General features: G+C 45.1%; 1 protein-coding gene across 7 annotated transcripts in view; it reads left to right on the top strand.

Annotated features, from left to right (window-relative positions):
* Nucleotides 1-20,674, top strand: part of ITGB4 (integrin subunit beta 4) — a 304,508-nt gene that overhangs the window by 271,746 nt on the left and 12,088 nt on the right. For 2 of the 7 annotated variants that reach the window (XM_086930741.1, XM_086930738.1), the window contains 7 exons: nucleotides 4,096-4,269; nucleotides 5,013-5,129; nucleotides 5,503-5,652; nucleotides 6,574-6,762; nucleotides 8,088-8,243; nucleotides 8,420-8,584; nucleotides 8,716-8,832. In XM_086930741.1, the coding sequence (XP_086786867.1) occupies nucleotides 4,096-4,269; nucleotides 5,013-5,129; nucleotides 5,503-5,652; nucleotides 6,574-6,762; nucleotides 8,088-8,243; nucleotides 8,420-8,584; nucleotides 8,716-8,832 (1,068 nt within the window). The remainder of the gene's footprint in view (nucleotides 1-4,095; nucleotides 4,270-5,012; nucleotides 5,130-5,502; nucleotides 5,653-6,573; nucleotides 6,763-8,087; nucleotides 8,244-8,419; nucleotides 8,585-8,715; nucleotides 8,833-20,674) is intronic. The other 5 variants (XM_086930743.1, XM_086930740.1, XM_086930744.1 and 2 more) reach the window with 3 other exon arrangements.

The raw sequence follows: 20,674 nt of genomic DNA, 5'->3' as shown, positions 1-20,674 counted from the left end.
TTAAGAGCAAAATTAATCTTTGCACTTGAAGTAGTATGTGCTCACCAAAGGGTTTAGAGTAACCCTACTGCATTCATATTTTTTGCACTTCCTCTTCACAAAGTGCAATTTCCAACAAACACATTAGAACAGAAACAGCACTAGACTGATCATTTCAGCCATTTATCGCCCGACTTGTTCAAGTGGGGTCTAATTAAGATGTGAAGGCTGATAATAGGAAATAGGATTATTGGAATTTCACTTTCCCCTCAAATTGGAGGAATTATTATTACCAGCCCAACTCTAAACTACCAACCTATACTTAGACTCAGCTATAAGAGAAAATGATTGTTTGGTTTTACATCAGCACATTCAACATCAGTTTCAGTTTCCATCAAGAATGGCGCGGCTGTACCTGTATGTGCTGCCACGCCATTCTTACCAACTAACCGTCCAGAGCTAGTTTTATTACAGTTTCATCCACATTTTCTGCACACAAAACAATAACAGGATCTAATATTTAAAGACTGCTATCTAATGCTCTGTCTCCGAGTTCTAAATTGCAAAAAAATGCTATAAGGACAAAGCGAGACAGAGACATTTTCCTGTGTTGACCTGGAACCTTGGGATCAGTTCTGTCTATAGCAGATCTTCTCGCCTGATAACAGGCAGTAGCTTCATATGTCTTGACAAGTTTTTATAACTGGGTTAAAGATTACCTCCCAAACATCATTTTAAATATTATCAAGCCCTGTGTTGTTGCTAATGGTTCACCTTCTTGAATTTCAAACCAACTTAGCCACAAGTGGAAGGGGGCCCGAGAATATGATACTCATCCTCTTTGTTTTAATTTATAGTTTCCAACATTCAAGTAGTCTTTAATTGTAAATGCGTTTGTTTCTCTACATAGTTAATCTGTTTTATTTTCATAAAGACTAATCTTGTTAAATGTTGTATATAATCTACCATGTTCAAACCCTTTAAAGGCTGATCAACATACAGTCCAGCAAAACTACATCATCGCCATAATGAACGACAGAAATGGGCTTGCCACATGACGTAGGTAATCAAGGAACAAGAGGTTTTTGATAAAACACCAGGCATGTCAGCCAATATGGGCTAAAGAGCAGAGGCTTTAATACACACCCCTCTGCAAGATCTTTTATAATGGATAAACAGTGCTTGTATTTGTTTGGTGCGTTGTAATTAACCACAATAAAGTTTCACATCTATCCCCGTTTTTGAGATCTTATCCCAAGGGTTGGTCGAGTGACCCTAGACTTAAAATGTGCAAAACAGCAGAACAATCCATTGCTGAGCACGCATGTAGTTTTTCATGCACATCGGTTAAAATGGCACAGAAGCCCAAAAGCGTGCTTGGTTTGTAGATAATATGTCATTTGTGTCAACCCAGAGCATTAGTTCCAATAAAATAATATTGCAAAAGTAGGTAATGTTAAGCAATATGTTTAAGGTTCCAAAGAGCCCCCACTGAGTTATATAACTGCCCGGCCAGGTGTCTCCAGTAACCCCTGCTGCCACAACCAAAATATATACTATGGTAGGGCATTCCTCTTACCATCCTGTAAGTAAGGCATTAGATATACCTTCAGGCGAGGACTCCTGACGTTCTGAAGTGTCACAGGACGTTGTCTACATACTCCTATTTAACAGCAACGAAATAGCCCAAGATTCATTCAACGGCCTATCTTAAGATAAACCAAGGTACACTTTCAGGAAGTTACACCAGGTTTCGTCAGAGGTTTATCAGACATAAGCTGTCCACACCTTTCTTACATTTACTAGAATGTGCCCCACGCATCAAAAACATGACAAAACATTTTCTGAATTACATCCGACATTTGGGACCATATTACTAGTTTTTGATCCCTTTCCTTAACTTTAGTCCACTTTCAATATTCACTTTAGAGAGCATACAAATCCCCTCTTATATCATCCCTTGTTAACTTTTTACAAGTCTGACAAATGAAGATCTGGATATTTCCACCTCAAAAGAAATAAACACTCAACACTCTTGATGGAATATAAACTCCCCTCCAGCATCCCCCAAAAATGTAGTCCTTTTCCCCGGCCCCTATGATCCCAGTGGTTGGAATACTCAAGACCATACTTTCTCCAGAAGGACGGGCTCAGTGTAGCACTAATGACTGAATATATGATGGCTTCCTATGAAAGCAGCCAGGCACTTTCCCACTGACCCCCAAGTTAAAACATTGTAACTTACTCTATGCTAACATTTAGCCAAGTGAATACTCCTGGCACCACCTGTTAAGCCTACCTAGGTCGACACTCTTGACACCAAACCGCTTCTGAAAGGGTAGTCCGCATTCTAAAATCTTAAGAGCATGTCCATTCCATGCACATGGCACAGGCTGTTGGCCCCTTCTTGAATGGAAAATGCCAACACATTTTAAGGAAACACATTAGTCAGTAACAAACATAAAAATATGTATTTATTTAAAGACTATGGGCCTGATTTAGAGTAGAGGGGTAACATTAGACCCTCCAATAAAAAAATGGGAGATTCCACATCTGGCATTGGAACCCCCTAGTTTTAGTATACCCGATTGTGAAGATGTCAGTGGAGACACCTCAAGCTCCACCATAAGCTCAACCAGGGCTAGAGCTGGCTCTCCCAGACTCAATGGCAGAACACAAACCAAATCTAGGGGGACTGGTCTACTTCTGTTGTGCTAGTACTAACTTCACAATAGACTGCCATAAAAATGTTGATGGAGTTTCTGGAAATGTAAAATGTAATGTATCTAACTTTCTGGGATATACCCTCAGTAGGTAAGGAGACTACTATGTGAGCCCTGACTGCGCACCCCCTCCTATTGGGTCAATCTAAATACCCTTATATTTCTGCCGGCATGAAAGGACATTGGTTGAAGTTTCACCAAAATGTTTCTCCACAACCTCCCATGGCAGGAAGAGCAACATTGATGCAGAAAACATACCCTCTTTGGCAGGTAAACCTATACACAGCACATTTTCAACCAGTGCTTTAGCAGAGATTGTAAGTCTACAAACATAGCAGATGGAAATTCCATACAATAAACTCCTAATCAAAGTACACACATAGCAGATCCATAATGGAGAAAACTTACAATACTGCTGTCTACCAAGAGTTGGCGAATAGCGATAGTTAAAGCCAGTACCTTATATACCATAAGACAGTGCTTACCATGAGCTCGAAAGCCTTCTAGGACCTGCTTCCCTCAGACTGTAAGACAAAATCAAAGGGCAGTAGGTCATGCTTTTAACAAACCTGTAAACAAATGTTACCCAACCTCTGTTCATCTGAAAAGGCACCCTCACTATAGATTAAGCCTGCACGTAGCCGTAAACCTTTTCACATGCTTGGTGTAAGAAGGGAATGGCGTAGGATAAATCTTTCCTTTTCAGCAAAGCACACATATTCCCAGCATGTGTGCAGTAGAGCAGAAAGGTGGTGAAGGAAGCTGCTGTCGCGTTTTTACCAATGAGTGGGCTCTTCCACTCTTACTGCTGCACCTGCGGGATTATGCTCTCCTATAAGGGCCTAATTACAGCTGGCTCAATTAAATTTGACCTGTTCGAAAACCCCTGTATACTCATAGGTTGGAATTACGAGTTGAAAGCTATTTAATGTATCCAATAATGATCGGATATGTTAAAAACCTTAAGCTTCGTTAAATGTTGTCAAATCAAACCTGCCAAAATTTAACAGGGGAAATGTGTACGGTAAATAGCTTACAATGCAGATTTCCAGAAATCTGCATGTTATTCCCCACAAACGTATAATGGGTGCTATTTATCGCAACCAATAAATAACCTACCCTGTGGTCTTTATTTATCGGAGGCGATAAATTACACCTCAACTCGTAATCAGGCCCAATGTGATTTAAATGGCTGCTCCCATCTTGCACGGGCCCCCTCCTGTCTTGAACTCACTGGTCACGGGACAGAGCTCTCTCCCTGCAATACATACCCAGCATAGGCCTCACGGCTATGAGATCTGCATTCAAACACATATTACCTTACCCATCCTCCCCACCCCTCCACCCAGGCCTTACTGGTTTGTCTGTTTTTGTTTTCTACTATTCTTCTTAGACCGACCGGGAAGATTTCTCTTTCCGGTAGGCGAAGATGCTTGGAGACTGTACCTCATGCCGCAGAAGGCAGATTTCGGCAAGCGGGCACTGGTGAAGGGTAACTGCAGTGACAATGGTGTGGTGGAATCAATAGTCATGCCTGATGATCTCCCTGGCATGTCTGAAGCTATAGGTACTGACTGTGCCCCCATCTGGCCCCATGTTCTGTCTTCCATCGCCTTGTACATTCCATGGCTGGCCCGCTTATCCCATACTGTCTATTGTTTCTGCAAAGCCCTGCATCACTCCACCATCTCCGTGGGCTCAGGCCCATCCATGACAAGTTACACCTAACGCTTCCTGCATTAACAGCTTCATTACCTGTAATACGCCTACCAGCTATCATCCTTGTCTGTAAGATGGTGCTGAGGGCGCCACGTCTTGTGCATGTTGAATATTGTGTTATGTCTCTGATAAGGGCTCAGATAGGCACCTCAACAAGTACGTATTAGGCAGCTTACAATAGAACGAGGGCCTCTGAGCTTCTACCCATCCCACTCCTCTGACATAGCGAGGGTCCAGGGTGTTTTGGTTCCCTTATTTTGGAAGGCAGTGATGCTGAGAGATTACTGAGAGAGGTAATGGATTGTTAGGTTTTAGGGCAGCAGTGGCAGATAAGTGCATAAATTAGTCTGTTAGTAACAGTTGTGTGCAAGTGAGAGAGCATTTGGGATGTGAAGTTTGTAGATATTGATAGTAGTTCATAAGTAAGAGGGACAATTAGTTGATGAGGCATTGGCAAGACTGCGTCACAGGATGGAAGGTATTCTTGACAGATGTTCACATTTCATTCTCTTTGACCCATACCTGCTGACACCTCCTGCGAGGCTGAGAATGGCAGTCATTTTTTCTGACCCCCTGTCTTTCTCTGCACAGGCTTGGCAGGGCAAAGCAGACTGGGGGTTCCACCTGCCCATCCCCAGAGCCTGAGGAGCCGCACTCACTCCGAAGACGTGCGAGATGCATTGAGCAACCTCGACATGGTCCTTCAGGGTGAGTGAGCGAGCTAGGCATGCCTGGATCAGTGGACTCCACCTGGGAAGAGCAAAGATGGCTCTGGAAACTCGGTTTCTTCAAGAGCATCTTCCTGTTCCCAATTTTTTCGAACATAGATTCCTTTGAGGCTCCATCCTGGGGATGTTGACCCCTGGGGGTGGGTCTCAGTAAAGATCAAGGCTAAGAGCAGGGATATGGACTTCTAAAAACCCCTGGGTAGAGTGTGATTGCTATATTCAGAGCCCTCTGGTACTGCTTCCATATTTTTTTGTATGCTGAGCTGGTGCCACCAATGATTGAAGAATCCCGGAATGTGATAGGGCTGCTGCACATGAAGTTAAATCTGGTGTTATCTCTTTTCCATTTTCAGATTCCAGACTAACCTCTGGTGTTCCTGACACCCCAACCCGCCTGGTGTTTTCCGCCCTCGGACCTACGTCACTCAAAGTCAGCTGGCAAGAGCCACAGTGTGAAAAGGCTGTAAAAGGATACCGTGTGCACTACCAGCTTCTTAATGGAAGTAAGAAACTCGTGACTGGGTCAAATACAAGGGAATTGATGACGCTTCCATCAGTTCAGTGATGGGGCATATTTCTGTACAGGTTTAACGGGCATCATCCACTCATGTGATAGGCCCTCCTACAGTCAAGGCATGAGTATACTCCAGCGAAGGCTTAGGGTGTCCCGAATTCAAATCACTGGAATGTTGCAGTCAAGGTATGCGGTGTTCTCCAGTGAATGAAAGGTGCATCCTGCAACAAAGGGATGAAGCCCAATTCAGCCGAATAATGGGGCATCGTCGTGTCCTGTGATGAGCTGTCCTCTAGTCCAAAAAGCTTTGTCCTACAGACTCGGACCAGACTTCCTCTAACATAGGTATGGGTGTATTTTCCAGTCTAGGGATGAGAAGCCCTCCAGTCCAGGGTGACTTATCCTCAATCCGAAGTATGGGATATCCTCCAGTTATGGCATGAGGCATCTACAGGTAGAGGAACAAGCTGTCTCTAATCCAGATTAGAACATCCTCTAGTCACTGGGGTGTTCTCCAGTACTTTGTTTGGCCACACGGCAAGACTTGTGATTGGCCACCCTCCATAGAAGCGTTATGGTGCCATCTAATGCAATGATAGGGAGTCCTTTATTCTAGGTATTAAACATCAATCAGTCCAGAACAGATACCTGTTGTTGAGGCCTTCTGTGTTAGTAAGAGATGGTGGACAGGTACTGTTCCGTTAGTGAAAAGTGCGTGGGGGAGGCAGGCTATTCGTAATATTTTGTTGCTGAGAGGGTGTGTGTGTGTCGGGTGGGGTAGCAAAGCGGTTAGTAATACTCTGAGGGGAGGGTGTAGTACACACCAAATTTAAGTGGAGGTATAGGAATGGCCTTAGAATTCCCCTCATAGTTTCCATCACATGACCCTTTTCTCTGCTTCTCCCTACAGGTGACTTCAGGAAAATCGACATCTCTGACCCCAAGGAAAACGCTGTAGTGGTGGAAGATCTGCTTCCTAATCATTCATACATCTTTAAAGTGAAGGCGCAGAGTGAAGAAGGCTGGGGACCCGAGCGAGAGGGTGTCATCACCATTGAATCCCAGGTGGACCCCCAGAGCCCACTAAGTCCCGTCCCAGGTAAGAGAGACCGCATGACTGCATGTATGTTTCACAGGTGCACCCAAGGTCTTTGCTGACCTAAAATATATTTCGTGGGATGTAGTTAAGTATAATTTATTTTCACATAATGCTCTTCCAGCTCTCACTGACTTGAGCACACCCAAGCCCAACCCCCCCCCACCCCCCCCCCCCCAAGACACTCTGCTTGTTCCCATATAGACAAGAGTTTTGCCTATCAGTACTACTTCATCTAATGTTTGACTGGTAGGGTCTGTGTTTCATCTTTTAGATATGAGGGGAACATCCCTCCAAAGGTGAAACGTGGTATTCCTCTCCATACCTCTATTCAACATCAAGGTTTTTGTGGACAGGATAGGAAGGTCCTCCCCTGGGGCATGGTGTTCAGCCCAGGGCAGATGAATGATCAATTCCTCTGAGCAGAACCATTGAAGAAGGCAAACTATCCCTAAGAAGTGTTGCTGTAATTTGCAGAGTGGAACTAGGACTCTTCATTCATGCTACCTTTTATCCCTGAAAGAACCGCTTTCTTAGGTAGCGTGCATTTTTTAGAAGCAGCTTAAATCTCACTGTCCTTGTTTTGGACCTGCCAGTGTGGTGGTGACTTTAGAACAACGTGCTTCGAGGAGTCGAAGAATAGTGAGTAAAATCACTGCCAAAGATTGTACAAATAATCAAGCTACGAAAGTACACCTCTGGTGGATGTGGCAGTGCAAAGGAAATGTTAGGTAGTTGATATGGCATATATATTTCTTACATGTTTTGGTGTTACCCTGCTACACCCAGATTTCAATGAAAAGCAGCGAACATGTCTGAAAGGGGCACCTTTTCCCTTATGAGTTGGAAGTTGTGTTTCACTAGGAGACTCACACAAATCGAAAAAGGTAACAAAAGCTTGTTTTAATTAATAACATAAACGAATGTGTTTTTAAAACATTTTTAGCACACTATATGGCGCCCCTACCACCAGACCCAAATAAATCATAAGCCATTAATTTAAACTGAGGTTATTCTCAGGATTGCAGAATTACCAAAACCTAAGATCCTAATACTAGGGTTTACTCATACTGATTGTTCCTCCATTCTTTTTGCTCAGATTCCTTTCTAACAGTGAAATAAGATATAAGCTTGACATAGCATCTATATCTCTGGTTACTATTCTTTGCATTGGCAGCTGTCTCTGTCTATCTCATTTTCTTTCTGACTCCCAGTTTCACTTTTCTCCTGCAGTCTTTCTGCCCCATCCCTTTCTTTTGTGCTTTCACACATTCTCTTGCACTCTTTTCCTTTCTCTCGCCATTTCTGACACATCTCTGCTCTTTCAGGTTCTCCATTCACGTTGAGCACCCCCAGTGCACCGGGGCCTTTGGTTTTCACTGCCCTGAGCCCTGACTCCCTTCAGCTCAGCTGGGAGCGCCCCCGCAAGCCCAATGGATCCATTCTGGGCTACATGGTGACCTGTGAGACACTTCAAGGCGGAGGTAGGTTCTTGCTAGAGATGCATTTTCTGTAGGGGTTGGCATTTTGATTTCCCTTTGCCTCACCCGAATGGAAGAACCATGGACAAAAAGTCCAGTTATTGCTTCCAGACACCCCCTCTGCCAAGTTTTCAACATCCAGATGGCTTACATAATTAATATCAGTTTTTCAAATGTAGGAGAACCTAGAAACATCTATGTGGAAGGGGATGATCCAGAGACTACGTTGACTGTGCCATACCTCAGTGAGAATGTCCAGTACAAGTTCAAGGTGCAGGCCAAGACCACCCAAGGGTTTGGGCCAGAGCGAGAAGGAATCATCACCATTGAGTCTCAGGATGGAGGTATGTCTGCTCTTATTAACTCCAGGAGATTTGGTGCCAGGGGGCAACAGGGGCTGTACAACAGCTCTTGCAAGACCTGCTCATTTGAATGGTTCACATTCCCTGTTCACCTGTTACTTTGTTCTTTGCAGGCACATTCTCTCAGTTTGGAGGGCAACAGGTTAGCCGTCAGGAGGTGTACAACTTCCCAACAGAGTATAGCAGCAACACCAGCATTACCCGATCAACTCTCGACCCCTTCTTCACAGGTAAGGCTTCAGTCCTGTTCATAGCCTGTGTTTATGAGACCTTCAACCTTTTTTAGTGATCAGTTTTGTCTTAATCACACTAAGAAATATTCTGAAGTGTTGGTACAGAGATAAGGGCAAGGTATGAGGGCTAGATTTGATGTGGACATCTGTGAAGGGGAAGGAGATAGTAGTACATGGAGTACACGAGATGGATGGACAACAGGTGCATGGTGTATACAGAGAGATGGATAACACATGCAAGGTATACATAGAATGAAACTGGTAAATAGAGTCCATTAATAACTAGACAAGGGATCCTAGTACATGGTGAGCAAGATGATGGATGGCAGAAAGTAGTCCACACTGAGAATAGGTAGTTGATAGCTAAATAGGGATACATATTGAGAATTTTTTATTTTAAAAACATTTTTATTTGCATTTTTATGGTGCATAAACAAAACAGGCATATCACATACAACCAATCTCCACTTCCTTCCCTCCATCCACCCTCCTCCCCCCTCCCGCCAGCACATGATCCCCTCTTCATCCTGACAGGACTGTACCTTACTTGTCCACAGGTCCATAATGTGCAAAAACAAACACCCTTCCAAATCCGCCCCACACTCAGCCAGTGCAGCCGGGTACCTCCTCCACTTTTGTTTACAATCCCCATCCAGTCCATGGTATCGGCGCCATTTGCCCCATACTCTGTTGAATTTCTTTGGGCATCCTCTAGCCTTGTACATGACTCTCTCCGCCGCCATGTACAGATCCATGCCCCTTCTCCATTCATCTAGTCTCAGTGGCATGGGGGCCCCCCATGCCCGGGCCACGTCCCTCTTAGCCACCACTAAGGCCAGAACTACAAAGATGAGAATGGGCGACCCAAGTCTACGTCATTTGTTACTCCCAGCAGCACTAGTTTGGGGTCCAACGGCAGAGCGACCTCCAGCACATCTCCCAGCTCCCCCAGAACCTCGGCCCAGTATGTCTGTATTGTGGGACATGTCCAGACGGTATGGTAGAAATCTCCTTGCCCCAAGCCACATCTAGATACATATTGAGAATTGATGGATGGGTGCCAGAATTGATAGATTACGTGAGCACGTAAATTAACACAATATTCAGGTAAGTGGGAAGGGGTGCGAGTAAGGTGCTGCACTGCTTTTTTTTATTGGCTTCTGCCTTGATTTTAAACTACCTTCATTAGTAGTCTTAACCCAGCTTTTACAATTTGAGTGTAATTGGGAGTATTTTAATTATTTTAACTTGCCTACCTTACTGTTGTCATCCCACTCTCCGGTCCGCCGCGGGGGCTCTCGTTTGAGCAGAGAGAGTGTTTCACAGTTTCTCTATTTAAAGTCACAATTGATCGCCATCTCAGGTGGTTGGCGTCTCTGCTAGTGCACTACTTCCGGGGGGATACATCTGAATAGAATGCTATTCCGGGCATGTCCGTCTGCGCCCAGACCAGATTGCACCCATGCCCTTTTTATCCCAGGAAGAATTCATCATTTATTTTACTCAAACAATGAGCTTCGAGCATTGGGTACAATAGCTAAATACCGAAATTGCTTCATACTAGAACCGGACCATGGCTTAAATCTCTCTACTTGCCCTTACTGCAAGTTATCCCTCACAAAGCTTACAATCAGGTATCATAAGCATAGGTTACCTAAGACACAAGAAAAGACACAGGTAAACAAGTTCTTCAAATGTTCATTAATAAATGCAAGGTCTCTAATTAAGAATAGATACAAACCTGCTCTCCATGCTGACACCTATAAGACAGACATAATATTTATTACTGAAACATGGGCAAACGAAGGCTCAGGCCCAGATTTGATTGATGCCACACCTTCAGGATATAAAATGGTGCATGTTGACAGGAAACGAAAGAGAGGAGGGGGGCTAGCTATCATTATTAGAGATTCTATTAAAATAAAATACACTCCATGCACGAATGTTGCAAGCTGCGAAAATATCTTACTACAATTTGAATTAACAAAAAACGACTCATTAAATGGAATACTATTATATCGCCTCCAGGAGCTAAGAGACCCTTTCTCGCAAATAAGAGCACCGTAATAGAGGGCACTCTCAAGTGTTCTGATTACCTAGTACTAGGCGACTTCAACTTTCACCTAGAAAACGACAACGACCGGGACACAGTACATTTGTTAAAACTCATGGAGACTCTAGGCCTTGACCAGACAATTGAAGCTCCCACCCACTTAGCGGGCCATACACTGGACGGGATTATTTTTAAATAATACTTACCTAGCAGTCACAGACGTTCTTCCCCTACTATGGTCTGATCATAAGGCTTTATTTTTTTCTATCAGCCCACCCCATTCACAACAAGCACTGGCGTTGCCAATAGGTCTCGCAGTAGGAAAGTTGGAGCTATTGGTTTTGTAAATGACAAAGCCCTTTATGTTTTTAAAATGAAAAAAAAATAAAAGGCATTGTTATTTGCAATTGTAATGGTTCCAACTTTCCTACTGCGAGACCTATTGGCAACGTGAGTGGCGTTGCGTGTGTGAGTGGCGTTGCGTGTGTGAGTGGCGTTGCGTGTGTGAGTGGCGTTGCGTTCGTGAGTGGCGTTGCGTGTGTGAGTGGCGTTGCGTGTGTGAGTGGCGTTGCGGGTGTGAGTGGCGTTGCGTGTGTGAGTGGCGTTGCGTGTGTGAGTGGCATTGCATGTGTGAGTGGCGTTGCATGTGTGAGTGGCGTTGCGTGTGTGAGTGGCGTAGCGTGTGTGAGTGGCGTTGCGTGTGTGAGTGGCGTTGCGTGTGTGAGTGGCGTTGCGTGTGTGAGTGGGGTTGCGTGTGTGAGTGGGGTTGCGTGTGTGAGTGGGGTTGTGTGTGTGAGTGGGGTTGCGTGGATGAGTGGGGTTGCGTGGATGAGTGGTGTTGCGTGGATGAGTGGGGTTGCGTGGATGAGTGGGGTTGCGTGGATGAGTGGGGTTGCGTGGATGAGTGGGGTTGCTTGGATGAGTGGGGTTGCGTGGATGAGTGGGGTTGCTTGGGTGAGTGGCGTTGCGTGGGTGAGTGTGGTGTTGCGTGGGTGATAGTGGGCTTGCGTGGGTGATTTCCCTTGTAATGAATATTTATTTTTGTAATCATGGTGAGCTGGCCACAGACATGTAGCCCCTAAGCACCGACCATACCCTTGTATATAACCCCCAGCAATATAAAACAATATTTTATCTTGTGAACCTTAGCTACACTGCAGAGGATCAAAAGCAAGGCATGTAAATATATATATATTCTTTAAAGACAATGCCATTTTTAAGCCTATCGTCTGGGGCAGACATCTCTCCCAAAGGTCAGGTAACTTATGCTATATACATATTGTATAACGGTGGAATTTTAAGTGTTGCTTTGTATTCTATTATGACAACTGCACATCCAGTGATGAAAGAACACTGGGCGCATTCCTCTCAGCGGAACACGCGCAAGAGCACACAATGAGACCTGGTCTGGTGGTCACTCAAACAGCAGATCAATCACGCGCAAGCCAGCACACGTTATGAAGTGGAGACAAAAAACTGTGCACACCTCTGCCGGTCTACACTTGGGTGCTTCAAAGCCTCTGGGGTGAACTGCAAAACTACACAAGAGGCACTTGGAACAAAGCAGAAATTGTGCCCCTTTCTGAGCCGAGACTCCACCGATCGATATTATGGTGTGTTTAATTAATACAAGACGACGCTCCGGCGGCGACCCCGTTATTTCCCTGATATTTTCACATATGAACAAACAGTGAAAAAATGAAGGCGGAAACAGTGGACACGACTCACGTGGCAATCCCCACCCTTGTAACACATAACCATCTAAATATATGCGCACGAACCACTCCTAGAAGAAAACAAGAGTGGAAGGGTTGAGGAGAGCGAAAGTGAGCAAAGCAGAAGCCATGTGACGGAGCTGGGTTGTGTTGTTGGGACAGGCTCGGCAGTGCGGCAAGGCTGTGATTGCGTGGAGAGAGAGGGGAGGTGCTGGTGTGGGAGGGGGAGGCTGTGATTGCGTGGAGAGAGAGGGGAGGTGCTGGTGTGGGAGGGGGGAGGTGCTGGTGTGGGAGGGGGAGGCTGTGATTGCGTGGAGAGAGAGGGGAGGTGCTGGTGTGGGAGGGTGGAGGTGCTGGTGTGGGAGGGGGAGGCTGTGATTGCATGGAGAGAGAGGGGAGGTGCTGGTGTGGGAGGGGGGAGTTGCTGGTGTGGGAGGAGTGCTGCTAGGGGAGGAGAAGCCTGATGCCGGATGGGGGCGGGAGAGGCTGGGCTTGCATGCGATGCGCGTGCATGTACACGGGAACTGCATGAAAACCGCGGGGCTGAAAGCCCTTTGGTTTCAGGATGTTTTCGCCACTTGAATTCTCGCTCCGCTCGATGCGCTTGCGCACATAGATAGGTCGCGAGACCTAAAAAGTAGCCAGAGCTTCACCTTCAGGGACCCTTGATTTCAGATCATGGAGCAAGATAAACTCACACTAACTTGAGAGAACCCTGGTAGATACACTTCCTTGAATAAGCATAACTGATAATGATGTGGAGATAGCTGCTCATAAATACACAATCTTGGTCAAAGAGACCATGGATTTCTAGCACCCGAAAAAGTGCAGAAACACCGGCGCAGCACCCCGCCTGAACCGTGGTTCTCTGAAAGTCTAAGGTCACAGAAACAAACATGTAGGAGAGTAGAACAAAACTCGAGATCTGAATATGATCCACTAGATAGAGGGACCTACAAAAAAGCCATTGCCGAATATAAGACTGATTACTAGGAAGCAAACAAAATACTTTACTGAAAAAAATCTTTTTGCTGAAAACTCATCCAAGGAACTTTTTAGTATAACTAAATTATCAAAAATGGGAACAAAAAAGGATAGTACAGCACATAAAACTTTTTGTGATACCCTTACCAGCTTCTTTCAAGGCAAAGTCACTGAGGTTTTCGATTCCTTCATACTAAAGCCACAAGGATAAATCCATTCCGCTTGAGAATAACTTTCCCACAATTCGTGATAGGTTCTCTCCCCTTGACAGAGAGCAGGTTATGAAACTCATAACAGCTTGTAAATCAGGGTCTCCATTAGATCCCTGTCCCACTAAAATCATACATTTAGCTCCAAGGATTTTTGAAGAGCTACTCACACAAATCCTCAACAAAGTGTTAAGCACAGGACATATTCCCACTGAATGGAAGGTGCATCCATCCTACCCATACTGAAAAAAAGCAACCTGGAACCCCACGAAAAGAGTACCAATAGGCCCATCTCCAGACTTCCCTTTCCAGCCAAATTACTTGAAAAAGCATTAAATAACGAATTGATGGCCTGTATTGACAGCAATATTCTGCTGAACCCCTCCCAATAAGGCTTCAGAAAGGCGCATAGCACTGAAACTGCCTTGCTTGCTGCCTCTGAAGAGATCAGATGGACCATGGATAAAGATGGTCCAGCCATCCTGATATTACTTGATCTCTTGGCGACGTTTGACACGGTTAACCTCACCATCCTGATTAACCGACTAAGGGGAATAAGAGGCATAGCCTTGACTTTACTGAAAGACTTTCTAACAAATAGAAGAAACTATGTTGCCCTGGGCAAATTTACATCACAACAATTCAGTTTGCCATGTGGGGTGCTGCAAGGCTTCTCACTAAGCCCCACCCTTCTTTATTTGTACGTCGCCCCCCTGGTCAAACTGATAAAGTCCCTGGGGTTCTCAGTTGTGTCCGACGCTGATGACACACAAATTGTAGTGTCAATCCGCAAAGATCAGGAAGAGGTGGGCCATAGATTCTGTTCCTGTATGGCTCAAATCGATTATAGGATGAAAACAAATTGCCTAAATTTAAACTCTGGCAAAACAGAGGTGCTACTTTTCGGAAACAACAGATCTGTTTGGTCGCCAATCTGGTGGCCCCAGGCCATGGGACCCCTATCGACACCTGTTCAAAAAAGAAGGAACCTGGGAGTTATCTTTCGTGATAAGCTCCACTTTGATGACCAAGTAAAAGCACTTCTGTATTTTATACACTAAGATTGATAAAGAAAAATTAGGCCTTTCATCCGGAATGAACTCGAAAAAACTGTTGTTACCTCCTCTATCTTGACTAAGCTGAACTACAGAAATGCTCTCTATATCGGTATTCGGAAAAAGTAATTACAAAAACTACAAACACTACAAAACGCAGCAGCCAGACTTCTTGCCGAAATTCCTAGACTCAAGTCAGCAGCCCAAACTCTGGTCAATCTGCATTGGCTATCCATAGCAAAACGTCTAGTGTTTAAAACATGATGCATAACCTTTAAAGAATTGCATACCTCTGGACCAAGCTATTTTTGCAAAAAGTTGGCCTGGTACTTCCCAGGCCGAAAGCTCAGATCCTCTGATGCAATGCTACTTTCCACCCCTAGAGCCAAACTAATGGCTTGGGGTAGTAGGTGATTCTCACTGAAGGCAGCCATGCTCTGAAACGCGCAACCCTGCATATTAAGAACTGTTCCGACTTCCTGAGTTTTCGGAAGCAAGTAAAAACTTGGCTGATAGTATCAACTATCTTCCATGCAATGCCACACCAGTCTGCACCAGCGCCAAGATGCCTCCAGGCATTCGAGCTCTATACAAATCCAAAAATCAAATTATTACGTAGTTTTCTTCTGATTAATAGATGGTGGTCCATGGTGAGAGAAATCTGGAATGAATTGATGCCAGATACTTGAACATTGTCTGAGCAGGTGAAATCAAAACAGATGTAAATGATGCCAGCTATTGAGATCTGGCTGAACAGTTGAATTCAATGCTAGATAGTGGTACAAGGTGTGAACAGGTGGAACTAATATCAGATACTCCAAACTCTTGAGTATACAGTCAATGTGTTGTTTTGGATAGCAGTTCTTAGTGTTAATGGTTGATGGATGCTGAATACTAGTACATGCATCACACAGATGGATGAACAGAACATGCTGGTACATGAAGTGAACAGGCAGGTGGATATCTGATTCCTGGTCAAGGTGTACACAGAAAGGATAGACTCAAAATACTGGAACATGGTGACCCACTGGGATGTGTGACAGATACTAGCATGTTGTTGTCAGAAGCATGGCATTTGTACTGGCCCCTTAAATCTTTTTCCTTGTAGCATGACCAAGGCTTTGGGCCTTTCTCCAGTGCAAAGGTCTTCAACATTTTGTAAACTTAACCCCTTCGAAGCTAATGACGAGCTGGGCTCGTCATGGCGCTTACCTGCCGTGCGCGGATGACAAGGCCAGCTCGTCATGAATTATTGTGATTTTGTTTTTTCAGCGCAGGACGGGAAAACGCCTAGCAGCCATGTGGTTAAGGAGCTAGATATAAGATACTTCATGTAACTGATTTACGACTATGCCTTCAGGAAGACCAAAAACACAAAGGTTTGGTTGCACCTCATCAATACCCAAGATACATAAATAATGTCTGCTTTGGCAGCATATGTCCACATGTGCCCTGCCATTATTTATTGAGCAGATAAAAGCCAAAGCAAAGTTGGTTTCGAGACTCCTATGGCAGCAAGTATCAACCACCTTTTAAACACTTAACTGAGGTTAAATGCAAACATACTGTGGCTGCATTCTTTTACATTCTTCCAGAGTGATTATGCTATTTTACTGACTGCTTCTTGAATGGTAGGACATAATATTGCAGATCTCTATGCTGTAGTGACAACGGTCTTCTAATTGTGTGGACAGCAGCACCTTCATGGCCTTATTTATAGCTAATTATATGTTTCCCCCAATGGACCCAACATCTGTCAGCCCACTGTACGTGCTATAAGTGATCTAGCATTGCTCAGTGGCAGAAAACATGCTTGGTTGGGTGTGCAGCTAAAACCTAGTAGAGGGTGATTTCTGCCACATCTCTGGGGTATGAAGGAGCGTGGCTGGCCGAATAAAATCGGGGTCTTGTTTTGACTCACGTTACCAGCCAGATAATCCTCAATGATCCCTGGCTGGTTTTTGCACTTGCCCCAGACGTGGAACCTTCAACAACCACCTTGGGACACTGTCTGGAGCAGGTTAGCAGCTTGATAAACAAATATTGCCTTAAGTCAAAGGGCCCTGGATTGGCCGGTTTACCCAAGTTCTCCACCTACTCCAAAAACCAGCTATAACAAGTCTGGGGATGTGGCTAGTAAAATCTCTGACCATGGATACCCAGACTACTAAATTGTCTGACACCTATTTTGCACATGTTGCGCAAGAACCTGCCCCTACTCCCTCAGTCCTCCAGAAGGCTGGTAGTCCTGGCTCTGATTCTTTCACACCTGGACTATAGCAACTTGCTCTACCTAGTTGCTCTCAAGGCAGTTATTCCTAAACTCCAAGTTGTGCAGAAATGCAGTCGCATGATAGCTGTCAAGGATACATAGGTATAAATCAGCCAGACAGGGTTTGATCGACCCCCACAGGCTGCCTATTGCCCTAAGGATTGAATTTATATCCTTGTGCAGAGTGCACAGAACTTTTCATCCCCAATCTCCCGCCAACTGGTTACTGCCTACACCCCCAAAAGGCTTCTTAGATCTACCAACTCATATTTAGCCACCATACCCACTATCAGAAGAGCTAGAAGTGCAGGTGGTCTTTTGGCTTTAACACGGCCAAACTTTGGAATTCCTCCCTCCCCTTCCCCCAGCCTTTCGGTCCATGAATAATGAGCTAAGTTGCAGAAAATCCCTTAAGACCTGGCTTGTTAGGTGTTGCTTCTGGTCTTGGTGTAGTGGTTCTCCTTGTTCGCTAGCGCTGGGATGCCTTCTGGTCACCATGCGCTTTATAAATCCCATAGCATATCATTGAGCCCCAAGCCGTGGGGGATGTCCCAAAAGTAACCCTCTGTACTCACCCAAAGCCTGTAGAGGGATTGCGACCCACTAATGAAAAGGATCAAAGAGATGTGTGATGAACAACCAAGAGTGGTGAGAAGTGGGCACCTGACTGAAACCATGGAAGAGCAAGGAGACGCTGGACCCCAGGTTTACGAGGGATACCAGCCGACCAATCTGAGGCCCTGGCAGTGGACGGCTGATCCTTGAAATGAGCCAAGACTGTGGCCGAACATCGCTGGGGACCTCGGGTGGGGCCCTTTAAGATGTTGCTGCAGCCTGACCCAGGAGCAGTCACAGATGCTTCCTGAAAATCCAAGCAGCTTAGCAGTGCTAGGAGGCATTGCCACATTGGAGGAGGACAGTGAGGCCACACATCCAGACCCCAACTGAGACCCGGATTCCTGGATGACTGATAAGCCGCTGAACAACAGACCTTCACCATCACGGGGTATTGTCAGACACTACTGTTGCCCACACAGCAGACACCTGATCCTTGATGGGAGCCATATCAGGGCTGATCAATGCAGGGGGCCTTTGATGAGGCTTTGCAGAGTGTTGATGCTGCTTAACCAGAGAGCAGTCCTGGACACTTCTGGCAAATACCAATAGGCCCAGAAGCCTGGGCCTCGTGTCCCATGAGGCTTACCCAGATTGGAAATGAATAGCGAGGTCAAGCAGCACCCAGGCCTTGTCCTCAACCCGTAGTAGAGCCCGACCCTGGGCTATCTATAACAAAATGCTGACACCAAGCGAGACAGGGATCAGAGAATATGGAACTGCACCAACAGTGAGGATTCTGGGGGGCTATCACCATTTCCTACTCAGCCAAGGCAGTAATGAGACAAGATCAGCAAAAAGCAGGTTAAACCCCCAAGACCGGCAACCCCACCTTATCTATAGTTGAACGTCAAACTCTCTTTGCAAGACGATTACACATCAACGTGTACGCTGATCGACTCGGAGACAGCTGCGTCAAAGGAACTGACACCAGCTTCGGATCCAATTCTTCCTGTGGCATCATCTCCAAGACCCCAGTTAGGAATAACCTTAATTTCCGGCCCAGGGATGGATTATTCAAACTTCCTGAAAGCCATGTTTAGTATATTTAATACAACTTTGATTCCTACTGGCATGCCTCTAGGCCCCATCGGTCCTCTATCCGATAATACAAAGAAGGAATGCTGACACTATTTCAGTCAATTCCGTTCAGTTCTTTCTACCCTTTGCCACAGGTATCTTAGTCAAATCCTCTACTGGCTTCTGCATCTACAGGATTGATGTGGAGAATGACATTCCTACCTTTTTTGGTGTCCAATCCGACTCCATCAGCCCTGGAACCTAACATCTTGCCAGTGAGGCTTCTCTGATGTCTCTTCCACTTCAACCTTTCTTATTGCCTGCCACAAGACCTCATTCTGAAACATTGCCTAGGAGACTTCATAGGTCGAGAAGAGAAGTGGAGAACCTTCTTGAAGAAGAAAGGTTTGCGATGGGTGACTTCAATCCTCAAGATGATCCAGATGATTGGAATAATGATGAGTATGACTAACGATCCCTAGACCCCACTTATGAAGGCCTGAAAGATAATAGTGGCTTAGATGCAACTCCAGAATGGGAGCTCCTATCTTCCTCAGGGATTCCTCCTCCAGAAGTTACCTCTTACTATTTTATAGTTAGAAAAGCTGCTGAGTTGTTGAACTTAAATATGCCTACAGCAGTGCTTCATTCCTCTACACATTCATGTGAGACTCTTCTACTATTCAGCAAGGCACTCACTAAGCCTATACTGGCAATTTGGGAAAACATCTACTGTGGTCTCTAGATTAGTCACAATAAAAACTAATCCAGCACTGGGAGATCCCACATTTGTATCAGCTCACCCTTTTCTGAAAGGCTTAGTGGCTCAGGCCTCACATTCATTCAAAATTACTCCAGGACCATTTCCCTCAACCCCAGCGGAAAGAGAATCTAAAGAAAAAATGTAGCCTGTTGCAAAGAAAGCTTTCTCAGCAAGTAACATGGCACTAAAATCCCTATACGCCACTTGCTTGCTAGACAGATGTGTACATGCTAGACTGAACGCTACCCAAGCAGTCACCCTTATTCTTGCAGAATATCTTAGGAGCAACTTTTCAGAGTTAGTTGCATATGGACAAGCAGCACCCTAACATATTATCCAGTCTGGCCTGGACAGAGCTGATTCAGTAACCAGAGCTATGGGTTAATTAGTGTCCCTTTATCGCCATGTTTGACTTAGGAATTCCCGCTTCTTGCAGGGCATACAAACAACACTAATAGACCTACCATTTAATGGCTCCCACCTTTTTGGAGCAAAGACTGACTCTGCTCTTAAACGATTTAAGAATTGCAAGGCAACAGCTAGATCCTTGGTCCTTCAATCTCTATTAAGAGAATACAAACAATCTAAAAAATGTAGAGGCTTTAGCCAGGTATTTTTGTTTCGGAGCAGCCAGTAGCCAGCCTGCATTAGCAGCAGCAGTCCAACCCACTTTACAGGCATCAAAGGGGACATGGTTGAGGACAAAAGCGAGCTATTCCTCTCCTCCCATCCTCCTTCTCTTCTTCCACTCCCCAGCCACAGCAGGGAAGCACCCCTAGTTCCATTATATCAGATCACTAACAACCAGCTGGAGGACGGGTATCCTACTTTCTTCAAAAATGGAAGTCCATTTTATCAGACCTGTGGGTCTTACAAATTGTAGAAAAGGGGTATTCTCTAGCCTTCTAAAAACAGCCCCATTCCATACCTCTCCAGTTAGAGTCTCTACAGCTCACAAACTTGCAAATACTCGAACAGGAAGTCCATTCCCTTCTACTCAAGGATGCAGTGGACTTGGTTAGAGAACAGGAAAAGGGACAGAGATCCTATGACAGATATTCTGTGATCCCCAAAAAGTCCAGATTATTACGACCGATCATAGACCTCAGGAGTTTGAACTAGTTCTTCAAAAATTAGAAGTTTAAAATTCTGT

The sequence above is a fragment of the Lissotriton vulgaris genome, chromosome 7 (assembly GCF_964263255.1).
Source record: "Lissotriton vulgaris chromosome 7, aLisVul1.2, whole genome shotgun sequence".
NCBI classification, from domain to species: domain Eukaryota; kingdom Metazoa; phylum Chordata; class Amphibia; order Caudata; family Salamandridae; genus Lissotriton; species Lissotriton vulgaris.
This window is presented reverse-complemented; position numbering and strand designations above follow the sequence as displayed.